The sequence below is a fragment of the Phymastichus coffea genome, unplaced genomic scaffold, assembly GCF_024137745.1.
Source record: "Phymastichus coffea isolate CEN01 unplaced genomic scaffold, Cenicafe_Pcof_1.1 PCOF00225, whole genome shotgun sequence".
Taxonomy (NCBI): domain Eukaryota; kingdom Metazoa; phylum Arthropoda; class Insecta; order Hymenoptera; family Eulophidae; genus Phymastichus; species Phymastichus coffea.
Window position 1 is genome coordinate 29767 of NW_026707036.1, and position 19676 is coordinate 49442.

Consider the following 19676-nt stretch of genomic DNA (forward strand, 5'->3'; position numbering starts at 1 on the left):
GCGCCGCCCGTTTTATATCTCGCTTGCTCGTTGCAACGGGAGCAGTTGCGCCATGCAGTTTTCACTTTTGCGGCAACACGTGCGCCGCGTGACAACGCTTCAGGGGCGAGCGCGCGGCGCAAGCTCGCCAAAGTTTCACGACGCGCGTGCTCCTCTTTTTTATTTTTTTTGTAACGAGGCTCATAAGCGCCGCTTGGTTTTTTCACGACAATTAGTTTTCCATAAATATCGGAGTTTTTCTCTCCCGCGGGATAACGATCACGGTGACGGCGATGTGTTGGTGGGACTCTCCCGGCGAGAGGGAAAAATGGAGCTTAGGCCATTCAAAAGAAAGATTATCTCTGAAATATAACGAGCTTGCAGCTTCATTACGCGCTGCACGTCTTAATGAAAGAGGCCTGGCGTGCAGACCAAATCCTTTTTCTCGAATGAAAAGACGTCGATGTAAAGATTTTGATCTTATCAAGAGTCTTCGACTTGTACGCTTAAGCATTCTTTCTTTTCTGTTTTTTTTTTCTTTTTACCATAGTACAAAGAAAGAGTAAGCCAAGATAAGCTGATCAATTCCCCATCAATTTTCTCAGCTTTGACGTGACGCACGTTTTCGAGCGTTCTAATTGGATGCTATGCCATGTCCCGATGGCAAATTCGAAGATGTCTTAGCGCGACGACGGCCGGATTTCCGTCGATTTGACTAAAGTGATAAGACGATTCCTGCGGTTTACTCGAAATGCCTTTATCGATCGCTGCGGCACGCTCTCACTCAGGCGAATGTCGAAAAAAGAGCCCCGCTTAGCACTCGTATATTCAACATACTCCGAATAACTGGCAACTTTAACGTCAAGCAGTCACTTGCAGCGCGCATTACGCGCGCGCGCACAGAGATGAGCGTTCGCGAGATAAAGCGAATGAAAGAGAGAGAGAAAGAGGAAGAGAGGGGGAGAGAGGGGGGGAAATGGAGCAAAAGAGAGATCCGTCGCAACCGGTGGCATTATTCAAATAAAATGCGAAAGTAAGAAGAAGGAAAGAATAGCGAGTTGGAAGTATCTCTGGAAATGCAGCTGAAAAGGTCTCGAGGTTTCGTGTGCGCGCGAGGATATTTTATTCTTTCCAGCCGACGACATAGATAGATAAGGGAGAGCAGCAAGCTCCGGAATCCCAAACCCCCTTTTCTGCTCTCGGCGAAAACTTATATCCCCGAATGCTTTTAGGATTCGGTATCACGTGCTTGGCTTTACCATACAGAAATTCAGAGAGAGATAAAATGAACGATCGTCGCTCTCGCGCACATATTGTCAATGATTATTTATTGGTCGTGCGTGTATAGTTTTGCTAGGGTTTTCGGAGGCGCGGTTAATAAGTTTCGGCCGTGATGGAAATCGACCCACCTTAGCGAGAAAACGTCAAAGAGAGTAATCGCTGGAAAATATTACAGGGCTTTTCGCGGTCTGGGCAGACACCCTCCTCCCTCGGCCCCCGTCGCCGCCAATGACCGATTGTGAAACATCGATCAGCCTGCGCGCGGAGAATCCCACTTATAGTTTCCTACTTCCGTGCTGCCAATCATTCAGCTTGAAATACTATGTTTACTTTAATGAACGTGTCCGTGCTTTTGCGTCTCGGCAAGTTTCTTACCCTCGTCGGCTACCGCGTACAAGACCACACGGCTAGCCTCTTCGCTTCTTTCGCATCGAATGATTTAACGAGCGCGCCTTGACGGCTGTGCTGGGCTGTTGAACGATAGACAAACGAAAATGTAGGGCGAAATTTTCGAGGCCGAATTTCCGATGCAGGCCTGCCGCTCGTTCATTTAGTTAATGCTCCTCAGTCGCATCGGAATCAATCGGTCGTAACCGTATAGCGTACAGTTGAAGGGAGCAGTTATTCACAGGTCGTATAATAAACCGAGGATAGGTTTGCCGATGGCACGGCCACGGCAACGATTCCGGAGAGGAGATCGAGCACTCATTAAACTCGAGTTTAGAACTTTTTGATAAATACATTGCCGAGAGCGCGAGTGGTTTGGCTCGCTTTACGCGACCAGCTGAAAAATGAGCGCGTCGGTTCGTAAATTTGTCTTGGCGAGAGAGCGAGAAAGGGGAAGGTCACAGCGGCGCATGAAAAAGCAATGGCGATTGCGCGAGGTCGGCCGGCTCGGAATGCAGAGACGAGAGCAGCCCCGGAGGCGATCCTTTCAGCAGCGCACGTCTTTAAAGTTTCAGAGATGGGCCGCAGAGTCAAAGGGAATCGTAGGCGCGCGCGAGCGCGCCCCTCTCTCGCTCGTCGTGTGTCATCAATTGAGTCGCTCTCCGGGTGCGTGAATGGAAAGGAGAGAAATTGACGAAGAATGCCGTCGCGCAGAGTGGGACGACGATGACGAGCGCACGAATGATATTACGGATTGCACCAGTGTCGGTGTTCAGTCGATCGCGCGATGACGATCGAGCCGCTGCTCGCTCGCTGGCTGTTGCCGTTGCTGACCGCCGGCTACGTTGCGGCTACTGCCACTGGCACCACCACCACCACCGCGGCGACCGTCAAGGCCTACGAGAACGACACTGTCTTGCTGCCATGTCACGTCGAGGATCTCGGTGAGCTTTCTCCTCTGGTGCTCTCCTTTTTTCCGTGGCTCTCGATGGCACAGCGCGAAACTCGAGTCAACCACCGACTCCGGTTTCCCCAATTTTATTTTCTCGCCGTTGCGGCGGCCGCGTCGGGCGCTGCCGACGCCTCCGGGCGTTCAGTGCTCAACTTTGGCAGATCCACGGCTTCCTCTCCTTCCCCCTTTTCACGATGATTGATTTCATTCGACTTGACCAACGACGTTCGATGTCTCTTTTGCGCCGAAGGAACGCGTTCTGCTAGATAGATGATATCCGAGACATTGCAAGTGTCGAGTGAGAATACGCGCTCAATGTCGAAGTGGTTTCGATGAAAAGCGAAAGCGAGATCGGATGATAGGCGTGTGTTCGGTGGTACGTCTCGGTGACATGCGAGATGGAACAATCTTTGAGGTTTTTTACCTGTGGATCAGCTTCCTGACAATTACCTTCTGGGCTTTTTACTTACAGAAGAGCAGATTCCAAGACTGCAAATATTTACGAATAATGACTGCTTGGAACAAAACAAATGTTTTTTTTCTTGAATAAAAATTCATTGGGGTGAAAAAAAAGAATAAGAGCAAGAGAGAAACACATAAAAGAGGCGAGTGGCCAAGAGGCGTGGAAGAGAGCGCGCGAGATGCACATAATACAAGTACGCGAGTTTGAGTAGAATGTTGAAGGAGAGAGGACGAGGAGAGGAGAGAAAAAAAGCTTCTAATTTTCTGGGCCACTGGGCGGATTTTAGCAAATATGCACGCCTTGTAATTTAATCTATCAGGCTCACTTTGCCACGGAAATGATGTCATTTTGAGGACCATCTGCTCTCGCTCTACTCGCCTCAAGCTCCTTCGAGAGAAATAGACTTTGAATGATGAAGCTTATGGCAGTTTATTATCGCTGACTCTAAGCTCCGCCTCCTCGCTGCAATCGTTAGGTCACACAGCGTCCTTTTTACGGATATTGATTATGTTATACTATCGTCGCGAGTGTATCCGTCGCTTTTATCTGCCGATCGATAGACAGTACTTGAAGATTGAAGTGCAGCTTTCGCGAAGATGAGCTTGCATGCGCACGCACACTTTCGGTCAAATATTCGTGTCCCGCGTTTTGTTTCTCCGCTGCCGTTCGTTGCAGCTACGGGGCTAAGCGAGCGGCGTAGAAGGCAGCGGTACGGCTCTTCGACATCGATGCACTTGTGACAACCAAACGTCCACGTGAACGTCAATGCGATTGATCGGTTTTATCCTTGCTCCGCGACCGATTCCAGCAATCGTGCGGCTGCTCTTTAACATAGCGGCATGGTCGCAACAAATTAAACTCGAAACTGGGCTGTTTCCTGCATGTAGGTCTGCAAACTCGAGTACGGTGGTACCGCTCGAACGTGATGATAGCGGACAGCGACGATCCGTCGGTGCAAGCAGCCACGTCACCACGTGTCAAGATGTGGGATAACCGGAGCTTGGAATTGTTGCAAGTACGCCCGGAAGATAGCGGCGAGTACATATGCCAAGCAACGAGACCCGAACCTTGGGGCCATGTCACCCAGGTCCACGAGATCCAGGTCATGTGTGAGTACGTGCGCAACTTTCGCGTTTCTCCCTCCCCCAAATCCAGCCGGCAATCTCTTTCTCTCACTCTCTCTCTCTCTCTCTCTCTCTCTCTCTCTCTCTCTCTCTCTTCTGCTTGGTTTTCGCCGACTTGAAGGTCCCGCGCTGCAGGCTTTACTGGCCCTTACTTCATTTTCGCAGAGAGCAGGATCTTGTTGAAAGTCAACACTTATTCTCCTCTGGAAAATTGCAACCTGCCGATCTCTGAAATCTTAATAAACATTACGTAGTTATTAATGCAAGCAAGGGGAGCGAAAAATGCGTTGTTTCCCTCCGATAATTAAACTTGCAAGTTCGAAACGAGACAGGAATAAGAAGAGAAGAAACGAGAAAAAACTCGTTTGTTTGCTAAATAAATCTACTGCTGCTTCGTTTTCATCGGGATGGCCGATTGATTCTGGAAGGCCAGCGTGAAAAACAGCCTGGCACGCATTATTCCCGCAAGAAGTCCCGGCCTCGCTGTAAAAATTCATGAGAATCACAGCGAGCCGATTTACTTACGAGATACCCTCGATGCGTAAGCGTACATCAGAGGGGGTCGAACATTTTATAGTCTCCCGAGAAAGAGCCTACCGGGCAAGTCTCATGGGTGGCGCAAGCAATGGAAAAGGCGAGCGGAGAAAAGGACGCTATGCACGAATGGTAAAGGTCTATGAAAGCGTTGCACAATGACGGCGGAGAGAAAAATTGTGGAAGGCAACCCGCACGTATGCGTCGTTATTGACAGCCGTCGGATTTGTCGCGTGTGCGCCATGTGTCAACGCGTCAGCACGCGCGATTATAGTGGTAATTAGCTCAACTTTCCGGCTCTATCTCCATTCTTCTCATCGTCAGTTTACAAAAGAGAAAATGTCAATAGACGAGTCGAACCTTGGCAGCAGCTTCGGATACAATGAAGCGGCCATCCGAGCGTTCTCTCATCTCGCTTAGCGTGGAGAGACGACGGAATATCGCTAGAACCGGCGCATTGTCGCGCTCACAATAGATAAAATCAAATCTTTCGTCTGGCCCCTCGCCTCTTTCCACGGCGGAGAGCTATCGCGAATCGTCCGCTGGATGTACGAGCAGCCAGCTGTAATTAAAAGCGCCAACGGTCCGTTCGGTGCTCTTTCTACGCTCGTTAAAAGGGCATCAATCGCGAGTGGCGCTGCTCGTTCCCATTCTCGATGTCGTCAAAACTTGCCTACGCACGCGCGCCTCGCCAAACAAAACACGCATCCTCGATAACGGCCGGCGCATCCGCGCCACATCCTGCTTGCAATGCTCGCGCTCTCCGATTACCCGCGCGTGCCCACGCCCGACTGGCTCGGACTTAACGTGTTTGACGTGTCTGCTTACTTTGCACAGATCCAGCGAGCGCAAAACCAATCCCGGAAACGGGCCAAATCGAAGTTGCACTCGGCGAGGAGGCCGTGATGACGTGTCTGTCCGAAGGTGTGCCCAAGCCCGTACTTGCATGGAGCTTCCAAGGTGTGGAGCTGCCGGTCCTCGCGTCTGGCCAGAAGCTGAGGATTCATGCCACCAATAGGAGCTTGGCTGGACTGTACACGTGCGAGGCGAGCAATGGCGTGGGCGAACCCGCTAAGGCCAACATTGAATTGAAGATTAAGCGTGAGTCTGTCGCTTTTTTCCTGTCTTTATATAGACCCTCGGTTAATTATATCCGACAGATAAATCAGTCCAACTTTTGCGACGAGCTTTAATGTCGGCTACTTGACTTTCATAACTTCTCTCTCACGCTCTTTTTTCGCTCAAAGTTGTGCGCAAAGTTTTCGCAAAAGCTTTAATATCCTTTATACCCCAGTGATTTCCATATACATGCATAGTGCAGTTCACTGTGAGTTTTCAATTTTAATGAAGCATCGCGCGCGGCGTCTACAGCCATCGATCACCCCCCCCCCCCCCCCCCCCCCCTCCCCCGCCCTTGTCGCTCTGTCAGCGAATAAATGTTTAAAGGCAATGCGCATGAAGCCGTAAGTCGTGTCGGTAGTTGGATCGAATTATGGGCTTTTCACGCAGCTCATCCCCCTTTTTTTCCTCGCGATTCGCGAGAGAACGAAAGGAACCGCGATCCGGCGAAGAGGATTCTCTTCGAGGCGAAAGCCAGTTAATTGATCGAAATAAACCGCGCGCACGCATGCACGCACAATGCGTGCTCGTGTATGGCTTAATTGCTCAATCGACATAATGAAATCATATGAGAAAAGAGGCCCACGCGGGCAGGACGACGACGACGACGACGACGACAACGGCGCATGATAATCGAGTTAGCGCAAATCACGGCCATTAGCTTTCTTCAAAACTGTCCGCCTAGCCATTGTACGAAATGATTTGTCAAACAGGAAGCAGCTCTTAAAAAGAAGGGGAGAGGAGGGAAGACCTTTTCAGGGCCTCCCGTCACTTATTCCGTAAACTTTCTTGCATTTCTCCGGGGGGAGCGGACCGAAATCTCGAGATAGGATGTCCAGAGGTTTGCACGGCCGATTTACTGTTTTCGCAGACAAGCCGGAAGTGTCGGCGCTGTCGCGGTGGGTGCACAGTGCGCCAGGCGTACGTGCTCAATTGGATTGTCTAGTATTGGCGTTTCCCGAGGCCAAAATAGAATGGCTGTACGAGGGCGAGAAGTTGGCGCGCTCGCAACGAGCCTTGAGATACAAGCAAGACCGGGGCGAGGCGCAACTGCACAGCTTGGTTATACGTACGGTGCAGGAGCACGATTTAGGCCAGTACACTTGCCGCGCCACCAATGAAATCGCCAGCGCCGAGGCTAATATCGAGTTGACGGCCCTGGCTAAGATGCCAGTATTGAAGAAGGAGTCGAGAAGTTCGTCCAGCAACAGCTACAACTTCATCTGGGAAGTGGACAGTAACAGTCCCATTGTCGAGTACCAGTTCTGGTTCCGACAGGTGAGTCGAGCGCCAATCTCGATAAGCGTATGTGCATATATCTATCTTCGTTCGTTGGCATTATCTCGAGTGACTGATTGACAAGGAAAAGACGCTCTTCCTTTTTGCCTTATTTCGCGGCGATGGCGCATCGATTTTTTCTCTACACTTCACCGCCCGAGATAAGCTAATAAGCACGATAACGCTTTTCTACTGCCTTCCTCCCCCCGTCGCCGTCTTGTATCCTGTTCACTTTTTGCTCCTGGGCTAGTTCCTCCTCTTTCGTGAGTCCGACATAGGATATTTTCCGAGACAAAAGCTTACAACGTTACAATGCCTATGCGTGTTTTATTATGACGTATGCGCGCTGAGGGGCGACGAGTTGCAATTGGTTGGAAACAGTTGCGCGTTTCCAATTAAACGCCTGCGCAGTTGTTCGCTTTGAAGTTGCAAATCACATTATCTCGGGAGAAAAATTTTCGTCGCGCTTTCATTACACGCGCCATTCGTGATTTCAAATCAAATTGCGTTTTTACATCAAATCAATTTATTCAATGGGAACGCAGCCTATCTCATTATGAAATTATACCCAGGTGCGCTATTGACAATGATACATTGTTATGTACACTGCCGTAGACATAATTAACGGCAAGTCCAGTGTGCTCGGTGGAAAAAAACGTACAATCTATCAGGCGGGTAATTAAGCCGCGCACGAACGACAAAAAAAGTCGCTCTTCCTTCTTGTCCTTCTGAAAACGTAACTGAAACACGCAATCCATCAGTGGCGCGTCAACATAGTAATCACGACAAGGGAGAAAGAAAAATTAAGCGTCTGTTACGTGGCCGCGAGCGAAATATGAAAATCGCATAGATCCGCGACAGTATGATTCAAATGCAACTGCTATTCGGGCACAAAACAGTTGGATAGCCGCGAGGAGTGGCATCGATTGATCATCCCGAGCAGCGAAGAAGCGGCTGGACCGTTACATGCTCACTCGTTCAATCTGACCGGATTACAGCCATCCATGAGATACGAAGCTCTCGTGCTTGCGAGGAATAAGTTTGGCCTGAGCAGCCCTTCCAAAATCGTCAGGTTCTCTACTGGACAGGATGCCCGTAAGTATCGTTTTTGCTTTCTTGTCAACTTTCTAATCTGACCAACGGTTAGAGTCGCGTCTGTAGTGTCGATTCGAGGGAGGAAGTTTGCTCGGAGAACAGAGGGAGGCTCCGCACGTCAGGCAAGTTTTCTCTTTTGTTCTAAACCTACCTCGCGGGAGAGAAGTTATCCATGGTGGGCAATCTAAAATTGATATGTTGCTGCTATACATCTTCGTATAAACAATTTTAAATCCCTTTTCTTTCCCCCGTGCGCTTCCTTTATTATAAACATAACGCAATTATGCATCGAGAGAATCAATCATCTTTTCATAAATATTCAACCATAACTTACGCTCACCTTTCGGCCGGAAGTCTTGCTCGTGAAATATTCATACGATCGACTTGGAACAAAGACTAGTAGATTAAATCGTAACAAGAGAGAATCTCTCGGAAAGAAAACAAGGCTTTCTGAGATTTTCGCGTGCAATTCCATTTTTTAGCTACGCTGTTTTTACCGATGCTCGCTTAAATACGAATTTCACTTTTACCGATTAAGAAGTAAAACGATAAACGAGCAAGAAAACTCGTTATCAAACTTGAAGATGTTTTTTCACTAACAACTGGATACATACTCTATTAATTTGTTTTTCATGCCTCTTATTAAGGATATCAAACTCACCAATGAAAAACCGCGACACGGCATTCACATCAACTGAATGCCATCATAACGAGTGCACAATAACGCGTATGTGTGTCCAAAAGAAAAAGAGCCATTGAAAAAAAGAGTAGTTCAGCAAGTAGCGTTGACAACGAAATTCCGCTGATGAAAAAAGAAGCCTCTCCTACTCCCGCTTGCTTCTTTTCAAAGTTTTTAAAGGCAAAAAATAACTCGGCCACGCTGCTGACCCATTGATTCTCGTTTGATGAAAAAAAAATTGCAGCCCCGGAAGAAGAGGCCTACAAGACGGACTACAAGTCGGGCTACGTCGTCGAGGGGAAGTTAGAAGACTCAGGCAAGTGTACACAGCTTACCCTCGAGGGATTTTAAAGTATTCATGGAGAACAAACGAGACGAAAAAAATGTCTTTCCGTTGATTTTTTTTTATTTTTGGCACTCTAACGAATGTATAAAAGTCTTGAAAGCATTCGATCGCTGATCGCTCTTTCATTTCTGGTACTATAAAAAACCTTTTTCACAGGTGATCAAGTGACTCAGGACTCGCATCGATCCAATGCGAATTTAAATGGTCGACCTGTCGATGGTCACGTTCTTCTGTCAGTGTTGCTGTGTTTTACCATCTGCAAGCTCATCCATACGCCAAGTTGAAGTCTTACTCTCTCGTTCTCCTCATCGTTATCCATTTGCTCTGTAAATCGGAATCTTATCATGGAAACACAATAAATTTTCATATATTTTTTACAATCCCTTATCTGCTTTTACTCTCTTTGTGTATATATATATATATATATATATATATATATATATATATATATATAGGATTTGCTCGTCACGGCATAATTCAATTCAATGTATGTCTTGCGGCTTTTATTTTTTTGCTGAATTAAATTGACCTGAAGAAAGAAATGTAGAAACTAATGGAAAAATGTCACCCCTTATTACGTTAGGAAAAAATTCTATCGGCGGAATATCGTAAGTAAATATTAGTAATAAAGGAAATTATAAGGTAGCTAACCTCGCTGCAGAAAAGAAAAAAACTCGGTCACGTTTTGTTCACAGAGAAAAAAATTACTCTAATTTTACATATTCAACCTCATATTCTTTTGCGAGACAATGAAAGTGGAAAATTCAGCTGAAAACCACATTCTTTATCAATTAGTTTGAAATACAGATTAGTTTTTGATTATACACGGGATAGTAGTTTACATGTCAGCATAAAATTATCTCATACCAATTTCTTTTCCTTTTTACATAAATTGAATGGAAATTTCTTCTTTTTTAATTTTACGACAAAATCTCGTACGCCGTAGTATAATTAACGGATAATTCTATTCGTTAAATACACTGCTCATTAAAATCGCATTTTCTCATTTGAACGACCAATCCACTTTAAATCCGTTGAGCTCGTGTCTGTTATTAGAATACGGCAGCTATTATTAAAACATAAATTCAGAAAACTCGGCAAGCCAAAAAGAAAAAAAAGATGATAATCTAAGACCGCAGAAGCGATCGACACAAGGATGAGTAAAAATATACGTCGGCAACCCTAGAACTTTAATGACCTATATGTATTCTCATCAGTAGGGAGAAGAAGGATAGGGTGAGTTTGAGTGTGTGAAATGAGTAAAGCATCACTAACATCACTAAAAGTACGATATTTTCTTTATTAACAGCCGATTATATATAAATTAGACGAGCGAAGAAAATGAAATAATCAGACAATACAATATTTTTATTTGAAGAAAAGAAAGAAAAAGTTCATGTGAGACGATATATCATAAAACTTGTAATAATTACACACACATCGCAATAATTGTGATGTCGTTTGTTGTTTGTTGTCTCTCTTAAAATCTAAATTTAACGACGACGATGATTATCAGTGATGACGATCATGATAATCAACTTTCTTTCTCACTCGCTTGCTTAATCTCTGCGCGCTGACTAGTTAATTAAATTATAAATGCGTGTTCTGATCTACATTGCATATATCCATGTTTTGCATACGTCGCATTCGCAATACAATTATTTTGTTTTCCTCTTTTTTATTTTTTTATTTTTCATGCGATGTTTATGTCGTAATATATATCATGTACAAACGCGCCGCCTTTTTCTGGCACCTATACATATGAAATAACAATTGGAAAACATACACAAACTGGCCACCATTTGTTCGACTGACGTGTACCTATATATAAATATGCACGCTTGCATACGTATATACAGAAACAGACGTTGCAGTGAAGGTAAAAGGATAAAAGTCAGTATCGTCGTATTTTTTTGTTGCCGTACAGCAAGCGCGAGTATGTGTGTGTGTGTGGTGTGCGTACAACGGAGCTTCGTGACAATTCGCGCGCACTTAACAACAACGAAAATACACTGCGGGCAAAGAAAAAGGACGAAGTGAACAGTACGACTCCCGCGCTCACTAATTAGACGTCGGAGGCTTCGTTAAAAAACAAGTGTTTCTATTTCTGCTTGCGTGCGCGAACGTGTGACTTGATAAATGCATCGATATATATCGGATCCAAGCAAAGGCAGCAATGCCATTTTCTTTTGTCCCTCAACGAAAACTCTTGATCTATCCGCCAAGTCTGAACTAACTACTGGCTGTGGTGACGAACGGAGAAAGAAAAGAGAAGCCTCTCGAGCGTCGTCGTGGCGAGTGGCGTCCAATTACTACCCGCGCGCGCGGTGCAAAAAACAGCCGTAGGAAGTAGAGCGGGCCAACACTTTGGCTTTGCAATATGGACAAGCGGGCCTACTGTGTTACATGCCCCTTTTCTCTCTCGTGGGAAACGATAATTGGGAGATGTGCATGAAAAAGAAAAGCTCGCTGCTGATTCGCGCTCGCTCGACAAAGCCTGGATGCTTTGACACGTACACATTCATTCGTTATCAGGAAAATGTTTGTTTCGCATGCACAGAAGAAAAAATACACAAAAGATCTTTGTAAATGCAAACTTTACGGACACCCATTCTTCTTGCTTTATTTTTTGGTTGGCAGAGATACATTAAACAGACCTGTCGGCTTTTCTTCAGTGAGCATTCATAAGGTCGTGCAGCAATGCGTATATATGTATGTATGTATATATATATAAAAAAAACAACGAAATCGATCGTTGCGACGACTACATATTTGTTGTAAAAAGGAACTATTACATCGCTTCTCTTACAATGCTACGGCGCGCGGATCTCGCGCTTTATTGGCTTTAACATGCAACCGCCATTATGTTTCAGATGAAGACATGTTGGTGAATTAATGCCCGACCACTTGCCCCACAAGATAAAGAATCACTTGCGAGCGAGCGAGTAAAGAGGCTAAAGATAAACTTCTCTTACCTCCCCCGTTCAAAGCTTTTCTTGTTTCGTCTACTCTCTCTTATTCTTTCTCTCTTTCTCTCGGGCTCGCTTTTTTTTTGCAAGCTTCAACTGCTCGTTAAAAGCGTTGTTCAACACGTGTAATTAAAAAAGTTTAATCTTTCATCGGTCATCTTCAAAGGGGTTTATGGGTCTCATGGTTTTCGCATCTGTTTGCACAACTTGACAAAAAAGTTATGATCACTCTCTCTCTCTCTCTCTCTCTCGCTCATTTTTTTTTCTTTTTTTCTTCTTCCGAGACGTGACGTTCACCGTTAACTCTAGCGAGTACGTATTTAGATAGCTACTTCTCGCAGCAGTGCGAAAAGAGAAAAATGTTGGCCCTAAAACTAAATAGTCCGGGCGAAATTAGTGCTTTCGTCGAAGATTAATTCGGCTGGAATTCTTTTTTTAATCGCGTTTTATAGACTCTAATAAATAATAAACCTCAGTTTGCTGGCAGCAAACCTGATCAGTATTTGTTTAAACTAATTGTTTTAAAACAAATGATTAATATTTATTTTTTAGCCTCGAAAAAAATATTTTTGAATTAATTGAATCTTTTGGAACTAAAAAGGTTGTTATTCATTTTCATCTAAAGTTGATAGTTTTCGAGTAAAAAATTATTGAATATCGAAAAAATTCCAATTATGCGATTTTTAAAGCCATCAACGTAAAAAACAACTAATTTTGAATGGCAATGGCCTATATCTGAACTTTCAACTTTGCTCTACAATGTCTAAAAAACAATCGAAAACTCAGCGGCAAACACCATTTTTAGCAATAAACATATAGCGCGCGAGTGCGGCATTTATAATAATGCAGCACGGGTGCTCAATCGACCGCTTCGACGCAATGTCACATACAATAAAAGTGAGTTTAGTTAATTTTAATCAATTAAATTATTAATAAATGTTTATTCCCAAAAATGGGGTTTGCCGTTGGGCTTTTGATTTTTTTTAGAAAATATAAAGGTTGAATATTTAGATATATGTCATTTGCCATTAAAAATTACGAATTGTTACGATTTTTAATAATTTTTTACTCGAAAACTATCAACTTTAGGCGAAAATGAATAACAATCTTTTTTGTTCCAAATGATTCAATTAATTGAAAAATATTTTTTTCGAGACGGAAAAACGAATATTAATCATTTGTTTAAAAAAAAATTAGTTTAAACAAATACTGACCACGTTAGCCGCCGGAAAACTGAGGTTTATTATTCACTAGAATCTAAAAAATGCGATTATAAAAAAAATTCCATCCGAATTGATTTTCGACGAAAGCGCCATTTTCGCTCAGACTAAAAAGCCAATATCGAGCATCGAGAAGTAATAAACAAACGTTAGCTCTTTTAACATTATTATTATTATTCGAATTGAAAGTTTCACTTTCTCTATTTTTTTTTAGACGAGCAACAGCGAGTCAAGTTTCATAATTAGTTATATAGCCGTCGTATGAAATGACGCACAACAAAGAAGCGGCAGTCGAGCATTGTAACAGAGAATGTAATTTCAGCTGAAAAACAGATCAAAAGGAAAAGTATATATACGTAGAGCATTGTTGGCTACACACCGCGTAATAGCTCATTCCCCAAATTACTTACGAGTTCAAGTTGACCGAGCAAGCGAAACGTTATTTCGCGCAGAGCGCTATATACTCCGCCTACGAAGCAAAAGTAAACTAGCTCTCGCGCGCGCTGCAAATAAACCTTTCATTCTAGCCAAACAATCCCAGCCCCCTGAAACAAAACTGAAAATTAATTGCATCTCAACGACTGCCAATGGTAGCTTACGTGTGTATACATGGACGTCGGTGCTTACAGCTTCGAAAGTTCAATAAACAATCGAGCTGAAGCGTAATTTGACGTTTCATTCCCAATTGAAATGAACAACTGCAATAATTATAACAATTACACACATACACACACACGTACATCCCGGTCAGGGGGTGTTGGTAATCTTGACCTCGATTCTATATTCCTTCTTATAAAAAGGGAACGTGTTTTTCCTTTCCGCGCTAAATTCAATTTACAGCTTTTAATCGCAAAGATCAATTAGGCGAAGGAGGGCAAAAATTGCATGTTAAAGCCAGAAAGTTAATCGAATTTTTTGGCATTTCGGCGTCATTGAAAGCAAGAGGCGCGCGCGCGTAATTACAACGCTGCTGCCTCCTTATAAACACTGCAGTAACTTCCAACTAATTATGTCAACAGAAATACATCTGACAGGTACGTATAAAGGTTTCATCTAAATTCGCGGTTAACTAAAGTGTGTAATATCATGGATCCTTTTTTCCTTCCTCTTTCAAATATTTGATAAAATTATCTGCTATTATACTACGCTCTACATTTTTCTCGCGTTGACATTTTTTCCTTTCTTTTGTGCTCGTATAAGTGGAGGAATTTATTGATTACAAAAGATTTGTTATTACGTCACACTTCCACGAGAATCCACATCGTGACGTAAAACTAGTAATCTTCGCGCTCCCGCACAAATTTATGAATACGTCGAAACAATGAGTAAAAAACAGCATTGTTAGCGTAACACGAGATTAAAATCCAGAGAGCACGATATAATTGCTATACGTGATTTTAATTAAATACGAAAGCTTTTTTGTTTCTTTGACCTACGTTTCCTATTCAAAAAACATAACGTGCACTCTATCTATACATCTCTTTTTCAACAAATTCTACGCTTGCTTAAATCAAAGCTACAATTAATGTTTTTTTTAATTTTTATTTACTTTTGATCTTTGACTTTGGATAACTTAAATTAGGCTCTTACAAGTTGGGATTAACATTTTTTTGTTGCAGTTTGCCCAATTAAATAATACTATACTGCTGTTAGTTCATTAGTGTTACAAAGTATCCTTATATATATATTCATATATGTTTCGAAAAGCCTCGATGAACCAAATGCTGAGAGAGAATTTTTTTCATTATTCAAGTCTATTCTCAAGTGGGACGCGTGTCTGCACGCCTTTTGAGCACAAAGGAACTATCAACTTCGTTTCGAGAAATATCTTGGCGTAATCGTAACCATTATATAAATTCAACGTGTTGTGTAAAAAGGGGAGTAAGAAAAAATCGATGTCTCTCGGTACACAAAGTTGATGGAAAGCATTGCAAAAAAGTTCACTGGGGAACAGAATTTATTGTCTTAGAGTTTCCTTTGAAGCTTGTAGATTATGGAGAAAAAGAAAAAAAGGAAAGACTCGCTTGATTAATGGAGAATCCTAACACGTCCAGAAATAAAATCAATTAAGAGTTAATAACTGGCTAGAATAAAAATGTCATGGTAGCCATTACCCACAATTGCCATTTACTTTGTTTTTTTGTTGCTTTCACTAATTAATCTTGGTCCGTGCATTGACGCAGAATAGCATCATTTTCATTTAAAACTTGTACTAATCCATCATGCTTATCGATTATCTATCAATTATAAAACTTACTTTATACTTTTTTTGTTTGTTATTGTACACTTGGACATTCATTGTAACATGCATAAAAAGCAATATCCTGGATACATTTAAAAACATTCTTGCCACGATAAGGCTCATTGAATGTGTACGTACTCAAAACGACATTACAGCACGAATATTCACTAACACAGTAAAATTCATTGAGAGAGATACATAATAATATCAAAGCAATCAATGCAATATCAAACTGTACATTGCATAAAATTTACTTATTCTTTGTCTTTTTGTTCGTCAGTTGCATGATCTTTGTAATCATTATAGGGAAACAATTTAAAAGATTTCTACAGACTTCAACACTATACTTTTAAAACGTACTATCAAACAATTAATATGATTGGGTACTTATACAACAATTAACGTAATTTTATCTTTCGTTAATAGCTCAGTCTAAGCAGCATCAATAACATTGTTGCATTCTACTTTTAATTTTGTAACACTACCCAAAGAAAAGGATGCAACCAAATATTATTTCTTTTAAATATCTATAATATGGCATTATAATAAGATCTTTGCTCTCCACAGTTACAGTTATTTTTCTCCCTCACTTTCGTTATCCCTCAATCAATCTTAATTAGCACCTAGCAGTCTCAATACCCCTACCTAGATGCACCTGAGTTATAATGTTTTATTGTTCATTTCACTCTATTAAGGTATAATAGAGTTTAGGTGTAAAATTGAAAAGATGAAAACGCTTCGCATATGAGTTTTTAGTCTGATTACATTAGATTCTTTAAAAAACAATTATTTCATACTGCAAAACTATCAAAATTTTGGCTACTTTGTTGGCATGAATTATGTGTGTCGATCGTATAATTCTGCATTCTAGTCAATTGCTGCGTGTTATTCATCTTGTTTTTTCATCAATTGTGAGAGACAAACGATGTGAAAGTGTAAGCTTATATTTACACACTATTTTGTGACGCAAAAAAATTACACGCACTCACACATACGCACGCACGCACGCACGCACGCACACAGATACGCACACACATACGCATGCAAACTGTGACTACCCCAAAAAATTGCATATTTTATAAGCTAATGATAACTCTTATTAAGTTTGAGATTCCATTTATAGAAAACAACGCGCAACAAAAAATACCTATCGATGTACTATTTGACCAAATGAAAATACATGATATGTTAAATTTCACTTGGAAAATCGTTACAAAACTAGAAACTGCTTAATTAATTGGAAGACAGTTCTAAAAATCAAAAAGAAAACATTGTAGAAAAAAAGAAAATTTTAAAAACTAAACACTGAGGGAAAAGTCAATGACTACGTACGAATTTCGTACACCAATTATACAACATGAGAAATTAATTATTTTTTCAATAATATTCTAAATATTTAAAGTAACAGCAATAGGTATTTTTGAACATAATTTGTCTCACACGCACGATCATCGCGTTACCGAATTGTGCAATGCATCTAATTGGTAAGTGGAAAATTACCTAAGGCTGCTTTAAGTTTGCAATGTGTTAGTAATTTCTCGATGCACCGTGACCAAATCTTGAATATATCCTGATAGCCGATTGTTTAACGTTTCCAAGTTTTGCTTCTGTACTTTATTAGTGCTCATAGAAATCTCTAATTGCTCGTGAACGACGGTCAACATTTCTCGAAGCTCTGAATTCTCTTTTTGCAAAGACTAAAACGGAAAAAGACATTTAATTGTACTCTTATGCATTATACAATAGTATTTCAATTTCTACAATTATTAATGCATGTTACCGTATAATCTTTATTTTTGGTTGCCATGGTAAGAGCTTTGATTTCGTCATTCCTTGTCCTTAATTCGTTTTCCAGAGCTTCCACTCTTAACCTCAAGGCCTCACAGTTACCTTCTGCTATCTTGCCTGCTTCCAAATCAGCATATTTAGCTTTTACTCTCGCATTTTCTTCTTTATAGAGCTGTAGCTGCCTCTTCCATTCGTCAACATTAGCAGTAGATTCTTGAAGTGCACTTGTCAGTCTAGCATTATTTGTTTTCAATGTTGTCAGTTCAATCTGAAAAAAGATACATCAAATTATTGTATGGTAAAGATATGTAACAACTATAAACAACTAGAATCTTAGTTTCATGAGTACTTGACTCACCTCCCACTTTTTAGCATTTGCTGAACTCTGTGCAAGTGCCATTTTGAGTTTTTCATTTTCATGTTTGAGTTGTTGCATCTCTGTTTGACCAGCACTGCTAATATTTAAGTTGTATTGTTGTTGAGCTTTTCCTTGATGTTGAGGACTGTCAGTGGTACTTTGAGAAATACTTTGAGATCTTGAATGAACTATACTTTTATAATCATCCTCCACTTTGCCAGGAAGAGGGCTACCACTCACCGAGGAAATGCTGTTTTGAGCTGAGATTGTATTGGCATTTGGATTTTGATTATTAGAAGTAGAGATATTTGAGTTCATCATTGATGAATTTGGAGGATCAATGAGATCTTGATCCGATGAAGGCATGCCTGATCGAGTTGTGATTGGACTAACATTAGCACTTGTAGCAGGAGTAACAGAAGAACTATTTGTCTGAATTTTAGATCCAGCTAATTTTGTTGCTTCTTTAACTTCATTGAATTTTTCAATGAACTGTAAATTAAATCAATAAAATGTAAAACCATCATAATTCTAAATTATTTAATTAAAATCATTAGCAGTACAAACCTTTTGTAGCTCACTCTCAGATGAAAATCCCAAGCCATAAACAGTATTAGCTCTAACGTCAGACCATTGTCCAAATTTTTGTGAAGTCTTTGTAAAAGTCATCATAGGAGTGATTGTACTATTTATGACAGCCTGAAATAAAATTTGTTATCAGTTTTCACTTTAATTCTTGAAAAAAACATTACTAGTATAAACACTTTTACTAACCTTGCTGCCTTCTACAGAGATTATTCTGTAAAGGCTACGCGTGGAGTCATAAAAAAATGATACAGAAACTGCTGCTGTAGATGCAGAAACCCATGATCGTTTTGTTTTTGGATCAATATGAAAAACATGTGCTTTGCACGTGAAGATCGGCTGCTCCCTATGGAGCATAAATAATTTCAAAGATTAAAATCATCTAAGAATGTCAGAAATGGACTCAAATAAATTTAACTAGGATTTAAAAATAAATGAGATATTTTGAAAATGGTACAAGGAAAGTGAATTAAGATATTTAAAAATAAACATAATAGGTATGTCAGAATAAAAGTGTACTACATTAAAAAGTGGAAAAAATAAAAATCAATTACATCAAATTGCAAAACCAAAAGATATTTTAAAAGACAAGATAGAGGCAAAATATGTTGTGGAATGTCAGCCAATGAAAGTTAATACATGCTCCCTCGGCAATTTTCATTTATTAACATTAATTGTACAGTAACACAAGCCTCGTAAGGCACCATCCTCCTCATAATTCAAACAATTACTATGCCATATATAGAGCAGTTCTCGTTATCGCGTGAAGAATAAGAGACGAGCATCCGCATAAAAAAAATCCTTTGCAACACACACAATCACATACCTTCTGTTTACGTCAATTATTGACCAAACTTACTTGCTTATTTCATGAAAACAAACTTGCTAAGTACAGGTAACTCACCCCATAGTAGGTTCCTTGCCGGATGTCATAAGAGCAGCTCTTAGTTCGATCGTGAATCAACGAAGAGAGAGACAAGAGAAGCGGTCGGTCGCCGGGAGTCGGCGGTCTATACTGCTGAAGGTTCGTTTGTGTCTGCCGAGGCTTTATTGGCCTTAGTTTGCTTAACGACGAAATTCACAGATTTCCTCGAGGATTAAATTCGCGGCGGCGAATATCTCGCAGCAGCAGTAGCCAAAGTAGCCTCACCTCAAGACGATTAGACTTCCGACGTCCACCAATTGACAGCCGCCATTCGACACTCTGTCACTGTGGTGGAAGCATTGTTGTACGCGCGCTTACACACACTTGCTTAGGGCCGCACTTAGCTGATGGT

General features: G+C 41.6%; 2 protein-coding genes and 1 long non-coding RNA gene across 6 annotated transcripts; 1 reads left to right on the forward strand and 2 right to left on the reverse strand.

The window, feature by feature from the left end:
- Nucleotides 1-2375: 2375 nt before the first annotated feature.
- Nucleotides 2376-9614, forward strand: LOC131674281 (neurotrimin-like). Of its 3 annotated transcripts, XM_058952872.1 has the most exons (8): nt 2376-2591; nt 3623-3625; nt 3950-4171; nt 5558-5821; nt 6711-7117; nt 8017-8212; nt 9136-9207; nt 9394-9614. In XM_058952872.1, exons 1-8 carry the CDS (start codon nt 2435-2437, stop codon nt 9519-9521), a joined length of 1449 nt encoding a protein of 482 aa, XP_058808855.1. In that variant the 5' UTR covers nt 2376-2434; the 3' UTR covers nt 9522-9614. The 3 variants fall into 3 exon arrangements, with proteins under 3 accessions (XP_058808855.1, XP_058808856.1, XP_058808854.1); XM_058952871.1 differs by lacking the exon at nt 3623-3625 and having other exon boundaries at nt 2378-2591; XM_058952873.1 differs by lacking the exons at nt 3623-3625; nt 3950-4171.
- Nucleotides 4185-7052, reverse strand: LOC131674282 (uncharacterized). The gene is made up of 3 exons (XR_009302804.1): nt 6913-7052; nt 5549-5791; nt 4185-4669 (listed from the first exon to the last, which is right to left on the reverse strand). It is a non-coding gene; the product is annotated as an uncharacterized LOC131674282 (long non-coding RNA).
- An 869-nt stretch (nt 9615-10483) lies between the features above and the next one.
- On the reverse strand, nt 10484-19585 carry LOC131674287 (homer protein homolog 1). Of its 2 annotated transcripts, XR_009302805.1 has the most exons (7): nt 19304-19585; nt 18589-18745; nt 18382-18513; nt 17815-18306; nt 17449-17724; nt 13837-17365; nt 10484-13748 (listed from the first exon to the last, which is right to left on the reverse strand). XR_009302805.1 is itself a non-coding variant. In XM_058952879.1 (6 exons), exons 1-6 carry the CDS (start codon nt 19330-19332, stop codon nt 17180-17182), a joined length of 1272 nt encoding a protein of 423 aa, XP_058808862.1. In that variant the 5' UTR covers nt 19333-19585; the 3' UTR covers nt 10484-17179. The 2 variants fall into 2 exon arrangements, 1 of the variants encoding a protein (XP_058808862.1); XM_058952879.1 differs by having other exon boundaries at nt 10484-17365.
- Between the last annotated feature and the right edge of the window lie 91 nt (nt 19586-19676).

Excerpts from the sequence above, each read along its gene's own strand:
- LOC131674281 (XM_058952872.1), top strand. The coding sequence starts at position 2,435 with ATGACGATCGAGCCGCTGCTCGCTCGCTGGCTGTTGCCGTTGCTGACC. Across the intron at positions 7,118-8,016 it reads ACCAGTTCTGGTTCCGACAG|TTGGATAGCCGCGAGGAGTG; the intron begins GTGAGTCGAGCG and ends GGCACAAAACAG. Across the intron at positions 9,208-9,393 it reads GGGGAAGTTAGAAGACTCAG|GTGATCAAGTGACTCAGGAC; the intron begins GCAAGTGTACAC and ends CCTTTTTCACAG.
- LOC131674287 (XM_058952879.1), bottom strand. The coding sequence starts at position 19,332 with ATGACATCCGGCAAGGAACCTACTATGGG. Across the intron at positions 17,725-17,814 it reads CAAATGCTAAAAAGTGGGAG|ATTGAACTGACAACATTGAA; the intron begins GTGAGTCAAGTA and ends ATCTTTTTTCAG. Across the intron at positions 17,366-17,448 it reads CCAAAAATAAAGATTATACG|TCTTTGCAAAAAGAGAATTC; the intron begins GTAACATGCATT and ends TTTCCGTTTTAG.